Source organism: Trachurus japonicus, chromosome 7 (genome assembly GCF_045865225.1).
Source record: "Trachurus japonicus isolate A0001 chromosome 7, Traja_1.0".
Taxonomy (NCBI): domain Eukaryota; kingdom Metazoa; phylum Chordata; class Actinopteri; order Carangiformes; family Carangidae; genus Trachurus; species Trachurus japonicus.
In genome coordinates, this window is record NC_140913.1 from 1,855,378 (window position 1) to 1,873,195 (window position 17,818).

Sequence of the window (17,818 nt, forward strand, 5' to 3'; positions counted from 1 at the left end):
TCATTGTTTATCTGATGCTGCTGTAACACTGAAGTTCGTCATCCTGCTGATATCATAGGAAATTGTCTTACTGTAACAAGTAAACAAGAGACGACTGTTGAACTGAAGAGTTCAGATTATTGCTTACTGTAATAATGTTGTGACAAACAATTTGTTTTGTCCATTATCTGAATCCTGTAAACATTACCATTCATGTGTGTACCATTCGTGTGTGTGTGTGTGTGTGTGTGTGTGTGTGTGTGTATCTTTAAAGGAAGTGGAAGAAGAGGAGGTGGTGGCAGTTACACGCATGCGCTCGCTCCAGATAAAAACGGCAAAGTGTTTATTGAGGAGAAGAGTTTCAGAGGAGGAGGAGAGGAAAGAAAGAAAGAAAGAAAGAAAGAAAGAAAGAAAGAAAGAAAGAAAGAAAGAAAGAAAGAAAGAAAGAAAGAAAGAAAGAAAGAAAGAAAGAAAGACTGTGAAGCTGCAGGTGAGAAACCTATCTTTCTATAGCTGTTCAATCTTATGTGATCATATATTAATGACACAGACTTTAACTCAGACCTGTTTTAGTTGATTCTCTGTAGTTTGTACCTATTGAAAACAAACGATCTGTTTACAGTTTTAAACAATTTAACAGTTTATTAGTTCAACAGTTTAACCTGGTTTCTTCTCATCAACAGTCAGTGTGAGACTGATGATTTCATATCTTACCAGTTCAACTAATATGACTTGTTAATGATCTTGGCTTTAATTTTGCAAAACACTTTGAAGGGTTTAATGTATGAATTGAAGAAAGATTATTATTGATTATAATAATTATTGTTGTTGTTGTTATTATTATCATTATTCCATATGATTCCTCTGTGATGTGAATCAATGTAGATTAATCTATAAAACATCAGAGTTAATAATCTAACCCTGCAGTGAGAGCACTGCAGTACTGGAGTAAAAGTGCTATTGATCATTATTAATTATTGGTTATATTATTGATGTTGTTGTAAGAGTGTGACACCTGTAGTTCATATCAATGTTTTAGTCACATGACATCAGCAGGATGGAAATGACATCACACTGCAGAGACATCACTGAGAGCGGAGCCAATAAGAACCCAAACGAATCAGAATGTATCTCCTGTCAGCCAACGGCCAATGGGACGCTCCCACATCACAGCACAGGTGAGACAGGCAAATATCAGCGAAGTATTGATTCTGATTAACTCTGACCTCAGGTCAGTTCCTTTGACATATTATCTGGATCAACACCCAAGGGAAGACCTGAGAGGACTTCCCATTTCAGCATATTTTATTTTCCCCCTGAGCTAAGACTCACAGGCTAAGTCCAGCACCCAAACAACCTCTCAGTTTGTCTGTCAGAGAAACCAATCAGCTGCTCTGTCATGTTTAGGACACCTGGAGGGGTGGGGTTGGGGATTCAAAGCAGGGATCCTGAAAGTCTACTTTTATAATATGTATAAGCTGATTCATTCATTCTGCCAAAAATGGACATTTTGGAAAGTTCGCCTGGATATTTTGTAGTAAAATCTCAATAATTTTGTCCTGCTTCAATTAATCAGAAGCAACCACTGCAGAGACAATGTTCACATGTTGTACAATGATTTTATAGAGAGTTTGAGCTTCATCAGCATTATTCTAAAGGGCACTCATCAAAAATATGATTTTTTTTTTAGGCGAATATTAATTGTATTAATTTTTTTCTGTGTGTCATCTTCATTTACTCTTCACCAGTAACAGATATACTGAAATTTACACATTTCCACAATTCCTCATTTTTTTCCCTTTACTATGACACCAAAAGTATTCAAATAGACCTTGTGGTTGCAGAGATATACTCTCTTTTATTATGGATATGCAATTTTCGAGAAAAGGCCTAAAAAATAGGCCTGATTTTAAAGGGTTAAACTGTGTCCTGTTTCCAAACATTGTACTTCTATGCCCACAATCCTCAACTTCTGTTGCTATGGAAAAGAAGGCAGAGGTGTGAATCAGAGCAGTATATTAAAATTGCTTGATACACACCTGAGCTCACCTGTAACCTCCTCATCAAATGATAGCGGCATTTTTCCAAAGTTTTTAATTCTCTCCATGTAGATGAGACTCCACCCCCTCTCTCAGATTGGTCAGAGGACGGTGACATCAGTGACGACTCTTTGATGAACAGCTCCTCCACCAATGACATCTGTCCACTCCTCCTCCCCTCTCAGTCCGTCTCTGCCCTCAAAAGACAGAAAGGTAATATCTGATGTAATCTGGTCTCATCTACCTTGTAGGAGCCACTATAGCTATGTTTACATGCGCAAAATTTCTTAATCAGATTAAAAATTTGAGGGAACTGAAAATCCGAATCCACTGTTTACATGGGCGCAAAATCAAATAATCCGATCATGACGTGCGTACACATGCACCAAGCTTTATTCAGAATAACAGCATTTTGACATGCGCAGAGCTGTCTAATTTCCCTAAAACAACTGTACTTGTACTTTCTGTACTACAGTACTCTAAACAAACCAATAAACGCAGAAGTGGCTCAATTTATCCAATTCAGTTCTCAAAATGGACCTGCACCAGATTTTAAGAGCTGTTGCTGTACTATTCCTATTGTACATCGTTATTAAGCAGACTCAGCAACGTGTAGCCTACTACTGTTCCTGCCATTGATAAATCACACCGGACGCCATATCCCACCCTCTATACACCCAAACAGAACCATATATGGTCAATGCAAAACAACACGTGCAAATAGCCATGTGCGCTCTAGAAATTTGTGGAGTGACATCAGTGAAAGACGGTGAAGACAACGGACGGAGAGTGGAGAAAGAAGCAGAATTTCTCTGAAAGCAAGACACACGGCAATATCGGGTCGGTACCCTATACTCGACTCGGTCTCGCTCTGTTTTTTCTCTCCTCTCGTCAGCTCCAAACTCACTCGTCCACCTCGTTAACTCAGGTGACAGAACAATTCTCAGTAGATCAGTGTGCGCTGCTGCCAGTGTGTTTTTAAACTTAGCGGGTTTGATTCTTGTCGGACGTCACACTAGAGTGTGTAAAAGCAAAAAAGCAAAAAAATAATGAATAAATAAAAACCGTGTAGAACCGTGTCCAGTCGTGTCGCGCTAGTGGGAAAGGACCATAATAACCCCAATAACCCCCAAACAGGAAGTAACGATTGGAATAAGTGTTTACATGGACGCGGTTCGGAATAACGATCGGCATAAACCACCCTCAATCCGAACAGAATTTCTTTCGGATCGAACCGAATCTGATCAGAATCTTCCAATTGACGTGTTTACATGACACATTTTTATTCGGAGCAGCCCTTTATTCCGAATATTTGTGTCCATGTAAACGCACCTAATGTCACCCGTGATGTCATCTCTCTGTCTCTCAGGTGTGAACAGCTCATCAGTGTCTCCTCCTCCCATCTGTACACCTCCATCTTCATCCATCACCTCTCCTCCTCCCCCTCCTCCTGTTCCACCTCCTCCTCCTCCTGTTCCTCCTCCTTCTTCTCGGGCGTCCACATGTAAGACAGACAGCTGTAGCCGTCCTCATCATCATCATCATCATCATCACCCGAGCACCAATCAGAACCGTCTCTCCTCCACTAAAAGCAACACCTCCTTCAAGAGTGACGCTGTCCACATTAAGGAGGTTGCTGGAGATGGTGAGCCAATCATCTGGAAACGCAATGAAATGTAGAGAGGTCACAGGGTCACAGGTCATTGGGTCGTTGGTCACAGGGTCACAAGTCACTGGGTCAGAGGTCAGAGGTCAGAGAGTCATTAGGTCAGACCTGAGAACAGATACAGACACAGATAGAAAAGTGTGTCGTCAGCATAAAGGCTTGTTTTATTACAAAGGTGAAGTTAGTGTTTCATGGTGACAAGCTGCAATGGAGAAACACAAACAGAGGACAGACAGACACACAGACAGACACACACAGACAAACAGACACAAAGATAGACATGCACCGACAGACACACACAGGCAGACAAATGAATGAGCTGTATTCTTACAATGTTCTCCACGAACATTGTTCCCTGCACCTGTGTGTTTCACTCAGGAGCTGTGAAGATGGTTGACATTGACAACATGGATGAAATGCCGTTAGTGACACACCAGGCTGGTCACCAGAGTCAGAGAAAAGGCAGAATTAGGTCCAAATCAAGAGACTAGTGAGTTATTATAAGTAAATGATTGAAAACAGTGTGTGAGTGTGAGAGGAAACAGGAACATGAATCTCTGATGTGAAGAGTTGACTCCACTCTGATGAGGCTCTTTGAAGCTCAGCTCATTTATCAGTTGAACACACTCCAGCATGGACGTCTGTTATCTCAGCTGAACACACACATTTTGATGACCCCTCCCAGCATCAGGTGGTCTGCTTTCTACCAACCAACACCCCCCCCCCCCCCCACCCCCCAGCACCACAGAGCGGCAGGATGAGGGCAGGACTGTTGACCCACAGGCAGATCAGTCTGTCCATCTGTTATTCACTGTGGTTCAGAACCAGCAGCTCGTTTACCCTGTGAGACAAAATCACTTTGAACTGATCTGATACTAGGGGTGGGAGAAAAAATCGATTCACATAAATATCGCGATATCCTTTTTGACAATTTTTTTTTGGGGGGGATTTTTTGAAATATTGTGCAATGTGCATTTGTTCGCCTTTTTTACATACAGAGAGTACAGGTTTTGAAAAGGGTTTAAGTTCACTTTATAATGGAGTATGTTAATTTATAGGCTCCTACAGTATTTGTGTGCAGATAAATGTTAAAAATGCAGACTAAAAATCGAGAGAATCGGCAATATCGTAGAATCGCAATTTAAATCGAATCGCCATCCAAAAAATCGTAGAAGAATCGAATCGGGAGAAAAGCATATCGTCCCAGCCCTATCTGATACTCATAATGTGTTTCAAGTTGAAGCTGAAGGTTTCTGCTCTGACTGTTTCTGCAGACTGTTGCGTTCACTGCGTCCTGGCCTGTCTGTTCTGCGAGCTGCTGTCCATGTGTTCGGCAGTGGGCGAGTGTCTGGCCTGTGGAGTGGGCGGAGCCGGGTGCTGCTGCAACGCGGTCGACTGTTGCTGCTGCATGGAGGCGGCCGGGGGGGCAGCCTGTACAGAGGAAGCATGTCAAGCCGTGTTGGACTGTGGGATACTGGAGAACTGCTGCGGCTCGTCCGACTGCTTAGAGATCTGTCTGGAGTGCTGCTCCATCTGCTTCCCCTCATAGAGCGGCCACGGAACAGCAGGATGAACGGCTGACCCAGGATCAGCTCGCTGTTTTGCTTCTGTTTGAACTGTGGTTCATCCTCTGTGGAGCAGCATCAGACCGGATGACACGACGCGGCAGAGATGTGGTCTTAGAACTGCAGCTAATGACCTGGACCTGAATCCACCAGCACAAACCAGAACCAGGTTTTCATTGGCAAGATCCAGTTGAACCAATCAAGCACTTGTCTCTCTCTCAATTTCAGAAAAGCCCTTTATTAAAGTCCCCCTAAACCAAATTTTTTTTTTTTTTAATTATCAACATGTCAATGTAGTGTTTGGGTTCTGCTACAAGACATTTCAGCAGCAATACACACCATAACTGAGCATTTTAGATTTAAAGTGCAGTTTCAAAGCCACAGTCTGAAAAAGTTGGATTCAGTTTTTCAGCATCCAGTCAGGTTTAATACGTCAGAATCCCTAGCAACCAATCCCGTTGCCTCATGTTTGTCTCCCCTGCCCCCGCCGACGTGCACCGCTGTTACCGAGCAATCCGGTGGTGGTGGGCGGTGGGATACTTATGAATATTCATAGAACCTGGATTTTTCAATGAGGGAGAAATAGTAGATGTGTTTTTAGCCTCTTTGAGAGTTTTTTTAAACAACTTTTTTGTGGGAAAAGCAATTTTAATCAAAAAATAGTCATAGCAGAGCATTTTTACAAATTTTACAGTAAAATGCCTCTTTAGGGGGACTTTAATTTGAGGAAACCATGTGCGGCCACTTCGACCTTTGGTGACACAAAATGCAAAAGCCATTGAGTTATTTGATCCCTAAATAAATAACTATTTAATATTTTAACATTTTTCTTAATTTTATATGTATTAGGCTAATTTACCAGAGTCTACGAAGAGCCTATGTAAATACATTTCATGTCAGAGAAACTTATAACCTTTAGCAGATGAATGTAAGAACAGTTTTCCAGTGTCAAACTCACAGAAATCGTTTTGCACAGTAAAGTTATTAATAAAGTCAAAAATAAACCACTACACACTGACATAGTTGTTGGGTGGTCTATTTTTGACTTGGACATTCCTGTGACCAACCAGCACCTGATTCTCATTTTGGCTGTGCAGGGGGAATTTTTTTTTTTATGTTATTAATAAAGTTATTTCTGTCTCTCTTTTTTCATGGGTGTGACCCTGTTAACGACTGAACCAGTCCTTGTCTCAACTTCTGTTCTGATCTCAGACCACTTATGATATTGCAGCATCATATGCACAACCAGATGTGTTTTCAAACTAAACTTGCAAATTAATTAAGAGGCAGCAACAAGTAAACGAGTACATTACACAGATTTATCATGATCTCTGTGGGATCTGCAGTGTAAGTCTGAGACAGAATTAGAGCGAGTCAGAGCCAGGAGGAGAGAGAGAGGTAACAACCAGGTGTTGAGCTCTGCTCAGGTGAGCAAGGCCACAGCTGTGGCTGAGAAAACAAAGATATGTCAGAGTGACGACGCTCCACTCTGCAGAAGAAATAAACTGTCCAGCCTCTGATGTTTTTGTGTCTTTGATTGACAGCTCAGGAGGGGGCGGGGCCGGGCGGGACAGGAAGTAGGTCCTGCAGTGACAGGAAGTGTGTGTTTGTTAAAGCAATGTGCCAGGACATCCAAACAGGAAACAGGAAATCACTGGAATGACACCGCCACCTGACCTCTGACCCCTGGGACAACCAACTTCAAAAAGACACACGCACGAGCACGCGCAAACAGAATCCTTTACATCATCACTTCACTCTATGTCCAAACAGTGGTTCAAACATGTGGGTCAGGGCTTTTGAGGGGTCGTGACATCATCAACTTCTTCCTCTCAGACTTTTAAAGTGAATAACAGCGGCCTGCAGCTCCATCGCTTTGTCTTCGTTATAAGAGAGAGAGAAGAGGATGTGAAGCGAAGAGCCACAGGTTGGAGTGGAACTGTGGCGGATAGGATTACACCTTCACAGTGCCCCTCACCTTCACGCTTGTGTCCACTGGAAACACTTCCATTGTGTTATAGGGTTGAATTATGTTTGTGCAAGATGATGATTCACATGAAGTTAAAGCAGAAGTAAGCGATCCGGTGGTTTTGGCTAACTTCCTGTCAGCCGATGGAGTTAGCAGTCCCTGTCAGTGCCCGATCCGTACCCGGAACACGATCCGTTCCAGCGCTTCTGCGCATGCGCCGTTTTACGGCATTAGCTTCAAAGCTATGCTAACTGATAGCCTAGCAGTAGAGCAGCTAAAAGTCCGCCGTAGCGTTGTTAAAACGTCACTTTATTAATTTTAAATATTTTTTCATGCAAGAAAGTCACAGTTTAGAGTCCTAATCTGTGGTCAGTTTATCCAACTGACGTCTGTTTGGAAGTTTGCTCCGGTTTTGGGAGAAGTGCAGAGCTACAGGGAGCAGAGCTGGGAGCAGAGCTGGGAGCATAGCTGGGAGTAGCCACCGGGAGCTAACGTTAGCTCGCTGCTCGGCTCATCTCAGAGGCAGCAGCCGGCCGGCTGAGGTGATCGACCGGTCACCCAGACGTCGTCATGCCGGTGGAGAAAGGAGCAGATTAATTTATGGTCTCATTGATTAGTTTGTGTGAATGAAAAGTGAAGCTTCAGGTGGAGCTGGTCAGAGGAGCAGTGCTGACTTGCTGCTGTCTGTATGTGCAGAAATCACCACATTTACATCAATAAATAAATGTTTTACAATTAACTGATCGGTCTACATTACATTTAATTTAATCAGAAATAGAACAGAGGGGAATTCGTTGCAACGTGCTTGTGTTTTTCCTCATAGAACGTCTCTGTTTTCATCCATATCCGCGGTGTCTGCCGTAAACTAAAAGAAGGGGGGAGTGCGCATGTGCGTGCGCATGCGCAGAAGCGTCCTGGAACGGATCGTGTTCCGGGTACGGATCGGGCACTGACAGTCCCCGCCCTCGTCCCTACGTCACCACATTCACGCGCATCCCTTGGCTGCACACACAGAGAGGACCGCCCCTTCATGCCGTTCTCTCTCCTCATTGGATAAAGGTTGTAGGATACAAGGAAAGTTTTCTCCTCGGCTTACAGCAGAGCAGAGTGACTGACAGACCCGTGTTTCAGACCAAACACTCTATATAAGTGATTGCTGTCGGAAGATATAACTATTTAAGACTTATATTAACACAAACATTACGCTTACTTCTGCTTTAATGATGCTGAACAGCTGTTTCTCTTCTCCAGGTGCATTAGGAACCTGAACTTCAGTCATTACTGCCCCCTGCTGCTCAGACTGAGGAACAGAACCTCAAGGAAATGTCAAATATAGTTATCAAAGTACATAGATTATGCAGTTATATATATCCCAACAATATTAAGCTCCTCGCAAACTTACTGTTGTCACATTTAGGATCCAATGGGGGTTTGTTGGGAAAAAAGTTAATTTATTAAAGAGATCTACAACTACTATTCCAGTATAAGTAGTTGTATAATTCCAAACACTAGGAGACTTGTTACTGTAATAAAACAGAGAGAGGTGTAACACATTAGGATGGAGCAGATTAGGTGGAGCAGGCAATCAAAGAGGAGGGAGACAGGAAACATGAAACAATCAAGGAGTAAAATGACCATGAAATACACAAGGAACTCTACTTCAGAATAAATCAGGAAACGAAACTAACATCCAAATATAAAACTTCCTCTCAGGGTATGGAGTGTTTTATTTTATTACAAAATGTAGCCTTAGCCTATATAAGTCCTGTTGTTGATTTATTTCATTGTTGTGAAGTAAGTGACATAATAATTTGTTTAACACTGCATTGAAACAAACTAACCAGAGATATTTAAACTGACACATTAATCTCTGATCTATGATTCAGGGATACCTGACGTTCGTGACGTAATAATAACGATAATAATAATACTGTAATCGTTGTCAAAGAAACGAAAGGTCAGCTGGTTTTGTGAAGTGACTTTATTTCTATATAAAAGTTTGCATCTATAAAAACACGAGCTTGTTAACATGAACACAGACATGAAGACAAATCAGCAGACATGAATCCCTTTTATCTGAGCCTGATAATTGTTGCTATGGCAACCAATGTCACATCACTGACATTATGGATTCCATGTAATAGAGATGTGTATGGCTTTCTGTTGTGACCATGGTTTAGGGACAAAATAAAACCTCAACAGTTTTACAAAGGTAAACGATACAAGTGAAGACCATCCAGAAGGCTTCCAGGAGAAACCATGATGTAAACAGACCAGTATTAAGACTACACAGACACAGGTGGGGGGAAATAAGATATGGTCCTTTAGAGATGATGATGATGATGATGATGATGATGATGATGATGATGATGATGATGATGATGATGATGATGATGATGATGATGATGATGATGATGATGGGCTGAGTTACAGTTTCCCTTCAGTTTCCCCTGAAGTTCTTAGAGAGAACACCTGAGTCCGTGTGAGGAATCTGACCAGGTGTGCTCCTCTAATAATCCTCCCTTTGTTTGCAGCACAGTGATTCTCTTTATGTACATGTATATATTTCTGTTTATTCATACAGTTTTATGAGTCACACACCAAACTGCTGACGGCGCCATCTGCTGGACACACTGTTCACAACCACATTGAAACATTGCAGCCTGAACTAATACCTGGTTTTGGCTGTGAATCATTAGATCACAGGTCACAGGTGAGACCTGCTGTGACATCACAGAAGGAGGCGTGGCCAGGTGTGGCTTTGACCTCCAGCTACAACAGACTGATTGACTAAAAAGTCAGCACAGGTGAAACTCTCTATCCTCTGCAGCCCGGAAAACAAACTGACCAACTGTCACTGCAATCTAATCAAACATTTTAGGGCTACTGAGGTAAACTCTTGATTTTCCATCTGACATTTAAAACAATATACCAGGTAACTGATTATTTAAATCCTTCAGTGGCCGAGTCTATAAATTCATTTTCTGCTTTTGTCCTTGCAGCTGTTTTCTTTTTCCCCTCTCTGTCTGCTGCTGTGGCCGTGCACCTCTACAAGTTTTTTCCTTTAAAAAAAAATTTTTTTGGGTGAGTGCTCGCTTCTCCCTCCTGTGTTCAAGCTGTTTTCTTTCCCAGGCAGCAGCGGCCTTCCACACCATGTGGACCAGACAACATGTGAGATGATCCTAGTTCGCCAGGACCAGGTGCCCAGTCTAAAGACAGTTAGTTTGAGTCTGAACATTTGTTACATATTTTGCCTTTTAATAACAGAACTTCAGACTGAACTGATTTTAAAGGGGACCTATTATGGAAATATCACTTTTTGAAGGCTCTTTAACATATATTTAGGTGTTTGTTTTGCCTTCCGGCCCCAAAATGTGAAAATTGACAAAAAAATCTGTAATTTTCAGGCTCCCTAGTTTAAAATCCATGTGGTTTTACGAGCTGTTCCCTCGGTTCTCTTCCAGTGATAGTTTTGACTATCACTTTTCGACTAGTTTTTGAATAATCCCACCCCTAACTGGGACCAGTAGAAGGGGCGGGGCAAGCAGTGGTTCATTTGCATTTAAAGGGACAGGCACTGAAAGCAGCCGTTCTGAACAGGGCTGTTTAGAGAGGATGAAAAGAGATGTGATGTTTGATCTTTGGGGGATTTTGACCAAAGCATGTCACAGACATGTCTTTAAGACACCTGGGAACTATTTTAATCTGTGGAAATGGGGCATAATATTGTCTCCTTTAATGATCAGTTATTGATCAGCAAGTGCTCTACCAACCAATCAGCTGTGGCAGCTGGTCAACCATTGTTCTGTTGAGATGACACAGCTATTACCATGGTTACACTGGAGAGAAAAAAATGGTTACCATGGTGTAATAGAAGAATGGATATTGGTTACCACAGGTACAGTGAAAGACACTGCAGTCACCATGGATATGTGGTGACATTTCAGGTAATACCATGGGTCAACTAAAAGACAAATTGTAGTTACTATGGTAACACTTGAGCACACACAGTCGTTACCATGGTTCATGCAAAAACAGAGCAGGTACCATGGGAACACTGCAGGACTCGCAGTGGTGACCTGTTTGCTCCCTGTGACATCATATTTGTGTATTGTTTGTTTTGATGATGTCACTGATTGAAAATATTTCTAATACACAATTAAAAAATAAAACTCCCAGCTGGTCAGAGACCCGCCTCCAGCTCTGGCCAATCAGATCCCTGCACATGTGCTGATGTCATCAGAGGTCCTCGTCCATGCTGAAGCTGCTCCTCCTGCTGCTGGTCTTTGAGGCTCCACAGGACAGCAGGGGGTCAGATCCTCCCCCGTCGTCCATCAGGATGTCTCCCAGGCCGTGGAGCTCCGTCAGCCCCACGTCAGACATCAGGTCCGGAGAGAAGACGGTGGAGGCTCCCTGAGGCTCGTCCAGGTCCACGAAGTTCAGGGCGTCCAGACCCAGGGAGGGAGTCACCAGGGAGGAGGCAGGCGAGGAGGAAGTGGAGAACGGGTGGGAAAGTGTCGGGGAGAGCATGGCCTGGGGGTCCAGAGACGAGGAGGAGGAGGAGGTGGGGGGAAGCGAGGAGGAGGAGAGCCCGTGGAGACGAGCCTTAACCTCCAGCTCCTACAACGACAAACATCACAGACCTGATTCTTCACTTGTTAATCTCAAGTATCTCATCACTCACACATAACAAGAGCTGTTCTATCCATCTCAGATCCTTTATCTGGAATATGAAATGCTACCTTCAGGGCGACGTTACAGAGCGAGCAATAAGCTTTCATTCCTGCCTTCATCCATTGCTCTGCTTTTCACTCTATTCTACTTGCTATCCAGTTCTGGATCAGATGTGTTTTATATTAGGTATTTGGTTATTATCTGTGTACTGTAAAATTATGTTTAAGGGTTTTGTTGTTTTATATTCATCATTTTAATTGATATATACATTTCTTTTTTTTAATAGATTCATATTCTATTCCTTCGGCACCTTAAATTGATGCTGATGGTGGAGTCCACACATACGAAATGGTGCAATTTAGACCCAGAGACTGTGGCAATACTGAGGCAAGATCCAATATATACAGTAGAAAGTGCAATAATTATTTATTACTTTGTATGAACTATGAACTTAGTCGTACTGTCTGTAAATGATCTCTGTTGGTTGTGTGTGTGAGTATGTGAAATGGTGTATGGTTTTAAAATCTGTTTTGCAGGATGTACAGCATTGATTGTCCAAGACAATTTTCCCTCCGGGAACATTAAAGTTTATTTTGATTTGATTTGATTGATACACACACAGGAGAGATCCCATCCACTGTGGCCACTGAGCCCTGAGTGAGCAGCGTGACACTGTGTGTTGGTGTGTGAGGTCTACCTGAATGCGGAGCAGCAGGGAGCGGTTAGTGTTCTCCAGCCTCCTCTGTCTCTCCTCCATCTCTCGGGATCTCTGTTGTTCTTTCTGCATTTTGCGGATGTAGTCAACCGAAGCCTTCAGGATGGTCCCCTTGTTCCACCGCATCTCCCTGATCAACCAATCACAGACCACGCCTCGTTAACACAGAACTAACAAGCATAATGCGATTCAGCAGGAAAACTATTTAGTCAGCGAGTTTAGTTTCTCACAATGATAACAAATCACATTTCATTAAAAATCAAGTGAGATGTAACAAGTTATCATTTTGGTATCTACTGAGTGTTTCTAAATCTATGGTATTAATACTCACAGGTCGGAGGATTTGGGGATGAGCGCTCCGAGTTCTTTGATCCTGTCGTTGATGTTGAACCTCCTCCTCCTCTCGACTGAAACATAAAAAAAAAACATTAACATTAACATTCACAACAGGGGTAAAAGAGTCAGGCTGCTCCTGCAGTAAAACCACAGCAGAAACAGAAACATGTCAAACTCACAGGTTAAAAACCACACACACACACACACACCACACACACACACACGGACATCTGTGTATCTGTGTCACTCTAGAATTAAAATTATTCACCAACACTGTATTGATTCATCATTTGATATCATAGCGGTCCACACAAGTAATAGTGTAGATACGGGCAAAGTAGTACTGTGGTTATTCATAAGACTGGTGTAATGAATAAAGTAATATTATCATTATTAATGAAGTAATACTGAGGTTATCAATGAAGTCACACTAAAGTTATTAGAGAAATCATTAATTTATGAAAATGACTGTGGTCCTTAATGAGATCATAACTACAGTTATTAAGTCGTCTGTACTCACTGAGGTTGTGGTTGTCCTTCTTCTGTCTCTCTTTCATCAGAGCTTTTGTCTCCACATCTACAACAAGAACAACATTTAGACATTTCATAGACATCTCTGTAGAGGACCTCAGTGTGTTGGTGAGGACAGGTCTTCATGTCTCTGACTCCTCTGCACTTCAGGTGGATAATATACTACACACTCTTACATTTATATACCTATATAGATATATATAAAGATATAGTATATGTAACCTTGAATTCCTATGTGCAATAACCACCCCTCCTCTTGACATCTAATGTATTTCAATTGTTTAATGTTTCTTTTTATTGGTTGGTGTGTGTCAGTCTTGTTTACTTTGGACGGAGCTGACTGTTGACATTTCACTGCATTGTATGTATGTGACAAATAAAATCTGAATCTGATTCTGAATCTGAATCTGATTCTGAATCTGAGTCTCCCTGGTTCACAGAGACATGTTAGAGTTTGTGGATATTTCTGTGACAGTAAGAACAAACTTCTTATTTTTGATATAACAACATTTTTGTCAGCAGAACATTACAATCTAGTGGAACTGTGTTGGGAGTTTAGTGTCTGAGTAAGATCTAAACTGATGATTTAAACCAAATGTTTAAAAACTGTTGGAGCAGACGTTCATGTTGACTCGACAGGAAATGGGAACTGATGATGCGGGAAAATACAACTGGCTGCTGTGAGTGTGAGTGTGTGCATGTGAGGAAGTTGTGATGTTGACTCATCAAAATGAAGAAGAAGAGATTTACAGCAGAAAACAGGGAGAGGTGGGGGAGGGGCCTCACTCCCAGAGCTGTGCCAGTGTTAATGAATGGTCCTCACCAGTACCAGTACCAGTACCAGTACCAGTACCAGTACCAGTACCAGTAGTGTGTATGTGTGCTGCATGTTCTCTGACGCACCGTGTAGCTCTCTCTTGACCGTGTGGAGCTCGGCCGGGCAGCTGTTGCTAACGGTGATGGTGGGCGTGGCCGTCCCTCCGCCATACATGTCCAGCATGGTCCCCGACACTGGCAGCTGGAACAGACCAATGAGAACACAGTCAGCCGCTGACGAGGAAACCAGCTAATCAGAGCGAGGCAGACACACAATGTGTGTCATTTTAAACTATTATATGTATATGTGTGTAACTGTGTGAATAGTTATCAAATTAGTTAGAGTTAAGTTAAACTAAAACTAAACTTAAACTGAACCTCGAAGTTAAACTAGACTAAATTTTATTTAAACTGAAATATCACTAAAACTAAACACTTACTAACTAAACTTACTCAGACTGGATTAAGACTTAAATGATGCTGAACTCCAGTTGCTCTCTAGCAACACTGGTGTTTAGTGAAATGTTTGAAACAAATGTGATGGTGAATCGTTGTCAAGTTCGACTGTGGTGAACCTGATCAGCTGTGAAATACAGTGAGACAGCTCACATCACACAGACAGTATGTACTGGTTTCATGAAACCACCCCCACAGTTCTGTCTCTGCTCACTGGTATTTAAACTTTTAGCACCACGTTATAATTTCAAAACCTTCATGTTGTCAACTTTAACTGTTTAACTGATCTTCTCCTTTGCATTGATTTACCAAAATTGATCAAAGATAATATCAATATATATATATATATATATATATATATATCATCAGTGTTTCAATCTGTGACACTGTTGTCTTCACCTAGGAGACATTACAGTACATTTTAGTTGGAATGAAAATCAATCACTCATCATCAGTCACCATCAAACCCAGTGATTGATAACTGCTGAACAGATGTTGGGTTTTGGTCACCATCTAAAATGTCAGTGGCATGACATTTGACTAAGACATTGGACTGAGGATGGCCCCTTAAGGGGATATTTCAACATTTTGGCAAATTTTCCTATTGCCATAATCCCTATAGTCTTAGGAGTAGGTTCATTACCTTTAATTATCAGTGCATGTTGTTTTTAGATCGGCGGGGCAGAGATGTGAGCTGCATGGTACTTTAGCATTTCCTTTATCAAACTAAGTACACAATCCAACAACTCCAAAACACTCTGGTGGACAAGTTGTGACCTGCACATTCACCACGCTATGAAATAATAACGTAAAAGTATGTACCATTAAGACACATGAAGCAAATACTGGGAACTACTTTCGCTCTGCCGAGCAGCCGTGTCTGGAATGTAGCCTAGTTCAGGCTGCGTATTTGTCTTGACAATAACTCCATCACGTTCCATTATTATTTCATAGCGAGGTGAATGTGCAATGGTGAAAGAACGTTTTGGAGTTGTTGGATTGTGTATTTGATTAGTTTGTTGAGGGAAAGTGTGAAAATACCGCACGCCATGCAGAGCTCACGTCTCTGCCCCGCTGATCTAAAAACAGCTTGCACTGACAATTAAAGGTACTGAACCTACTCCTAAGGCTATAGCATTATGGCAATAGGCAAATTTGCCAAAAATGTTGAACTATCCCTTTAAAGAGAGATGTGATTGAGTGTAAGCTGTGAAGTCTCAGAGTGTAGTCGGAAACTGCCAAGACAGTGATGGTGCAGCAGCCCGCTCTGAGCTTCTAAAGGGCACTTCAGAAACCTTGGTGATGTCACAGAGGCTACATCCATCTTTATTCACAACCTCCACACAACTGTTGATTAAAGAGACAGAGACGGAACTGGAACCTGATCCCGCCCCCTCAAACCCTGTGTGGTGTCATTGGCTGAGAGCTAAAGACGCGCTGCCCAAAGGTCAGCGCCCAGAGATGTCCTGCATACAGCAACACTGGAGGAAAGTTTTAAAACGTTTTCTCTGTACTTGTTCTGATGTATGTTTTACCTTTAATTACACAACTTCTGACAACAAAATATCAACATCAGCTGTCGCCTACATTCAACCAGCTGCCTGCAGTGCAGTAACTCTGGTGAAGAAGTGAAATATATATTGCATGTTTTAGTGATAATTATTTATCTGGTCCTGGCCCCTGACTGACTGAACCCTCTCTGATCTGCGGTCAGTTCATGTTCCAGTTGAAAGTGTGGAATCTGCTGATTGAACAGGAAACCATCTGAAATGATAACAGTTGCCTCCTGCTCACATCGCACACAGATAAGTCCAACAGAAACAGTTTCCAGTAACAGGAACAGACCACACTGTTTGTAACACTGCACTGCTCTCCAACAGCTCGCTCTGTTATGGAAACCAGTCCCAGCTGGTTAGTGAGACAGTCACAGTTTGCTGGTTAAAGTTAAAGCTACTGGTTTAGACAGCGGTGGTTACATTAAATATTAAAACACGCACAACTGTAAACTGATACACTGTCTGACTCCACTGATTTTTCATTTCCTCATGAAAGTGGAGCAGCCTGTTGTCTGAGTTCAGACTGAGAGGGGAACACCATTTTCATAACTCACGTAAACAACTGGAACCATCAGACATGACCAAACAAAATGACAGTGCAGTCACTAGTTAATATACAGCTTTTTATATAGAACCTACAACAGTTTATAGATCTAACTGATCATGTGCTCATGCATCTACAATAAGTCACATATAAATCAGCTGGGACAGGTTCAGTGACAGTGAACTAAGGGATCCACTGACTTCCTCTTCATCCACAGTTTAACATTAAACCAGAAAAAGCTGCTCCCTGACCAGTCTGCAGTCCAGGTCAGAGGTCAGAGGTCACAGCTCAAACATTCATATTGACCTGAAACAACAAAGTCCACACTTTACCTCGGATTTAATCCTCCTCTTCTCATGGTCCGGCAGTAAAACTAAAATCCTCATCTTTTCTGATTTCACACAGACACACACATGCACATGAACACACACACACACTCACACACGCACGCACACACACTGTCAGGCTGAGCAGCTTCTCTTCCTCTTTCTGTTTGGACGACTGTTGCAAAATGGGGAAACGTCTCTTTAAGAAAGAAACAGAAAACCCTCCCAGTGAGCTTCATTATCTGCCTCACACACACACAAACACGCACACATGCATACATACACACACATGCACGCATGCACAAACTCCACCCACAGCTGCAGCAGCAGAAACGAGGAAGTTTGGAAAACTTGAACTGATATTCCTCTGACAGTTTTATACCTTTATATCTCCATCTTAATCTGGATTAAACTACTAACTACTAAACTTTAAACCAGTTTTAATCACAATCTTTTATCGTGCTCTAAACTGCCCGTAATGCACATTTAAACAAGTTTTAATCCAGTTTTAACCAAACTTTAAACCAGATCTGAACCAACTTTATTCCACAAACAAGTTTTAAACCAGTTATAATGCAATGGTCTCTGTATTTCCATCTGTTTCTCATGTATTTCCAGTATATTTTCCGTGTATTTCTTGTATATT

General features: G+C 42.0%; 2 protein-coding genes across 5 annotated transcripts in view; one reads left to right on the forward strand and one right to left on the reverse strand.

The window, feature by feature from the left end:
• Positions 1–315: 315 nt before the first annotated feature.
• LOC146983946 (uncharacterized) lies at positions 316–5,547 on the forward strand. Of its 3 annotated transcripts, none has more exons than XM_085780764.1 (5): positions 316–469; positions 1,019–1,157; positions 2,091–2,231; positions 3,388–3,663; positions 4,959–5,547. In XM_085780764.1, exons 2-5 carry the CDS (start codon positions 1,037–1,039, stop codon positions 5,231–5,233), a joined length of 813 nt encoding a protein of 270 aa, XP_085636890.1. In that variant the 5' UTR covers positions 316–469; positions 1,019–1,036; the 3' UTR covers positions 5,234–5,547. The 3 variants fall into 3 exon arrangements, with proteins under 3 accessions (XP_085636890.1, XP_085636891.1, XP_085636893.1); XM_085780765.1 differs by having other exon boundaries at positions 376–469; positions 1,033–1,157; XM_085780767.1 differs by having other exon boundaries at positions 394–469; positions 1,036–1,157.
• Positions 5,548–9,181: 3,634 nt separating this feature from the next.
• tfe3a (transcription factor binding to IGHM enhancer 3a) overlaps positions 9,182–17,818 on the reverse strand; it is a 31,415-nt gene continuing 22,778 nt past the window's right edge. Inside the window, exons 7-12 of one of the 2 annotated variants that reach the window (XR_015036126.1) lie at positions 14,378–14,492; positions 13,464–13,520; positions 12,939–13,014; positions 12,590–12,737; positions 10,988–11,838; positions 9,182–10,516 (exon numbers count right to left, since the gene is read on the reverse strand). Coding sequence is in view for 1 of the 2 variants with exons in the window: in XM_085780768.1 (XP_085636894.1) it covers positions 11,458–11,838; positions 12,590–12,737; positions 12,939–13,014; positions 13,464–13,520; positions 14,378–14,492 (777 nt within the window). In the remaining variant the exon portion in view is untranslated. Of the gene's footprint in view, positions 11,839–12,589; positions 12,738–12,938; positions 13,015–13,463; positions 13,521–14,377; positions 14,493–17,818 lie in introns of both variants that reach the window. The other variant, XM_085780768.1, reaches the window with a different exon arrangement.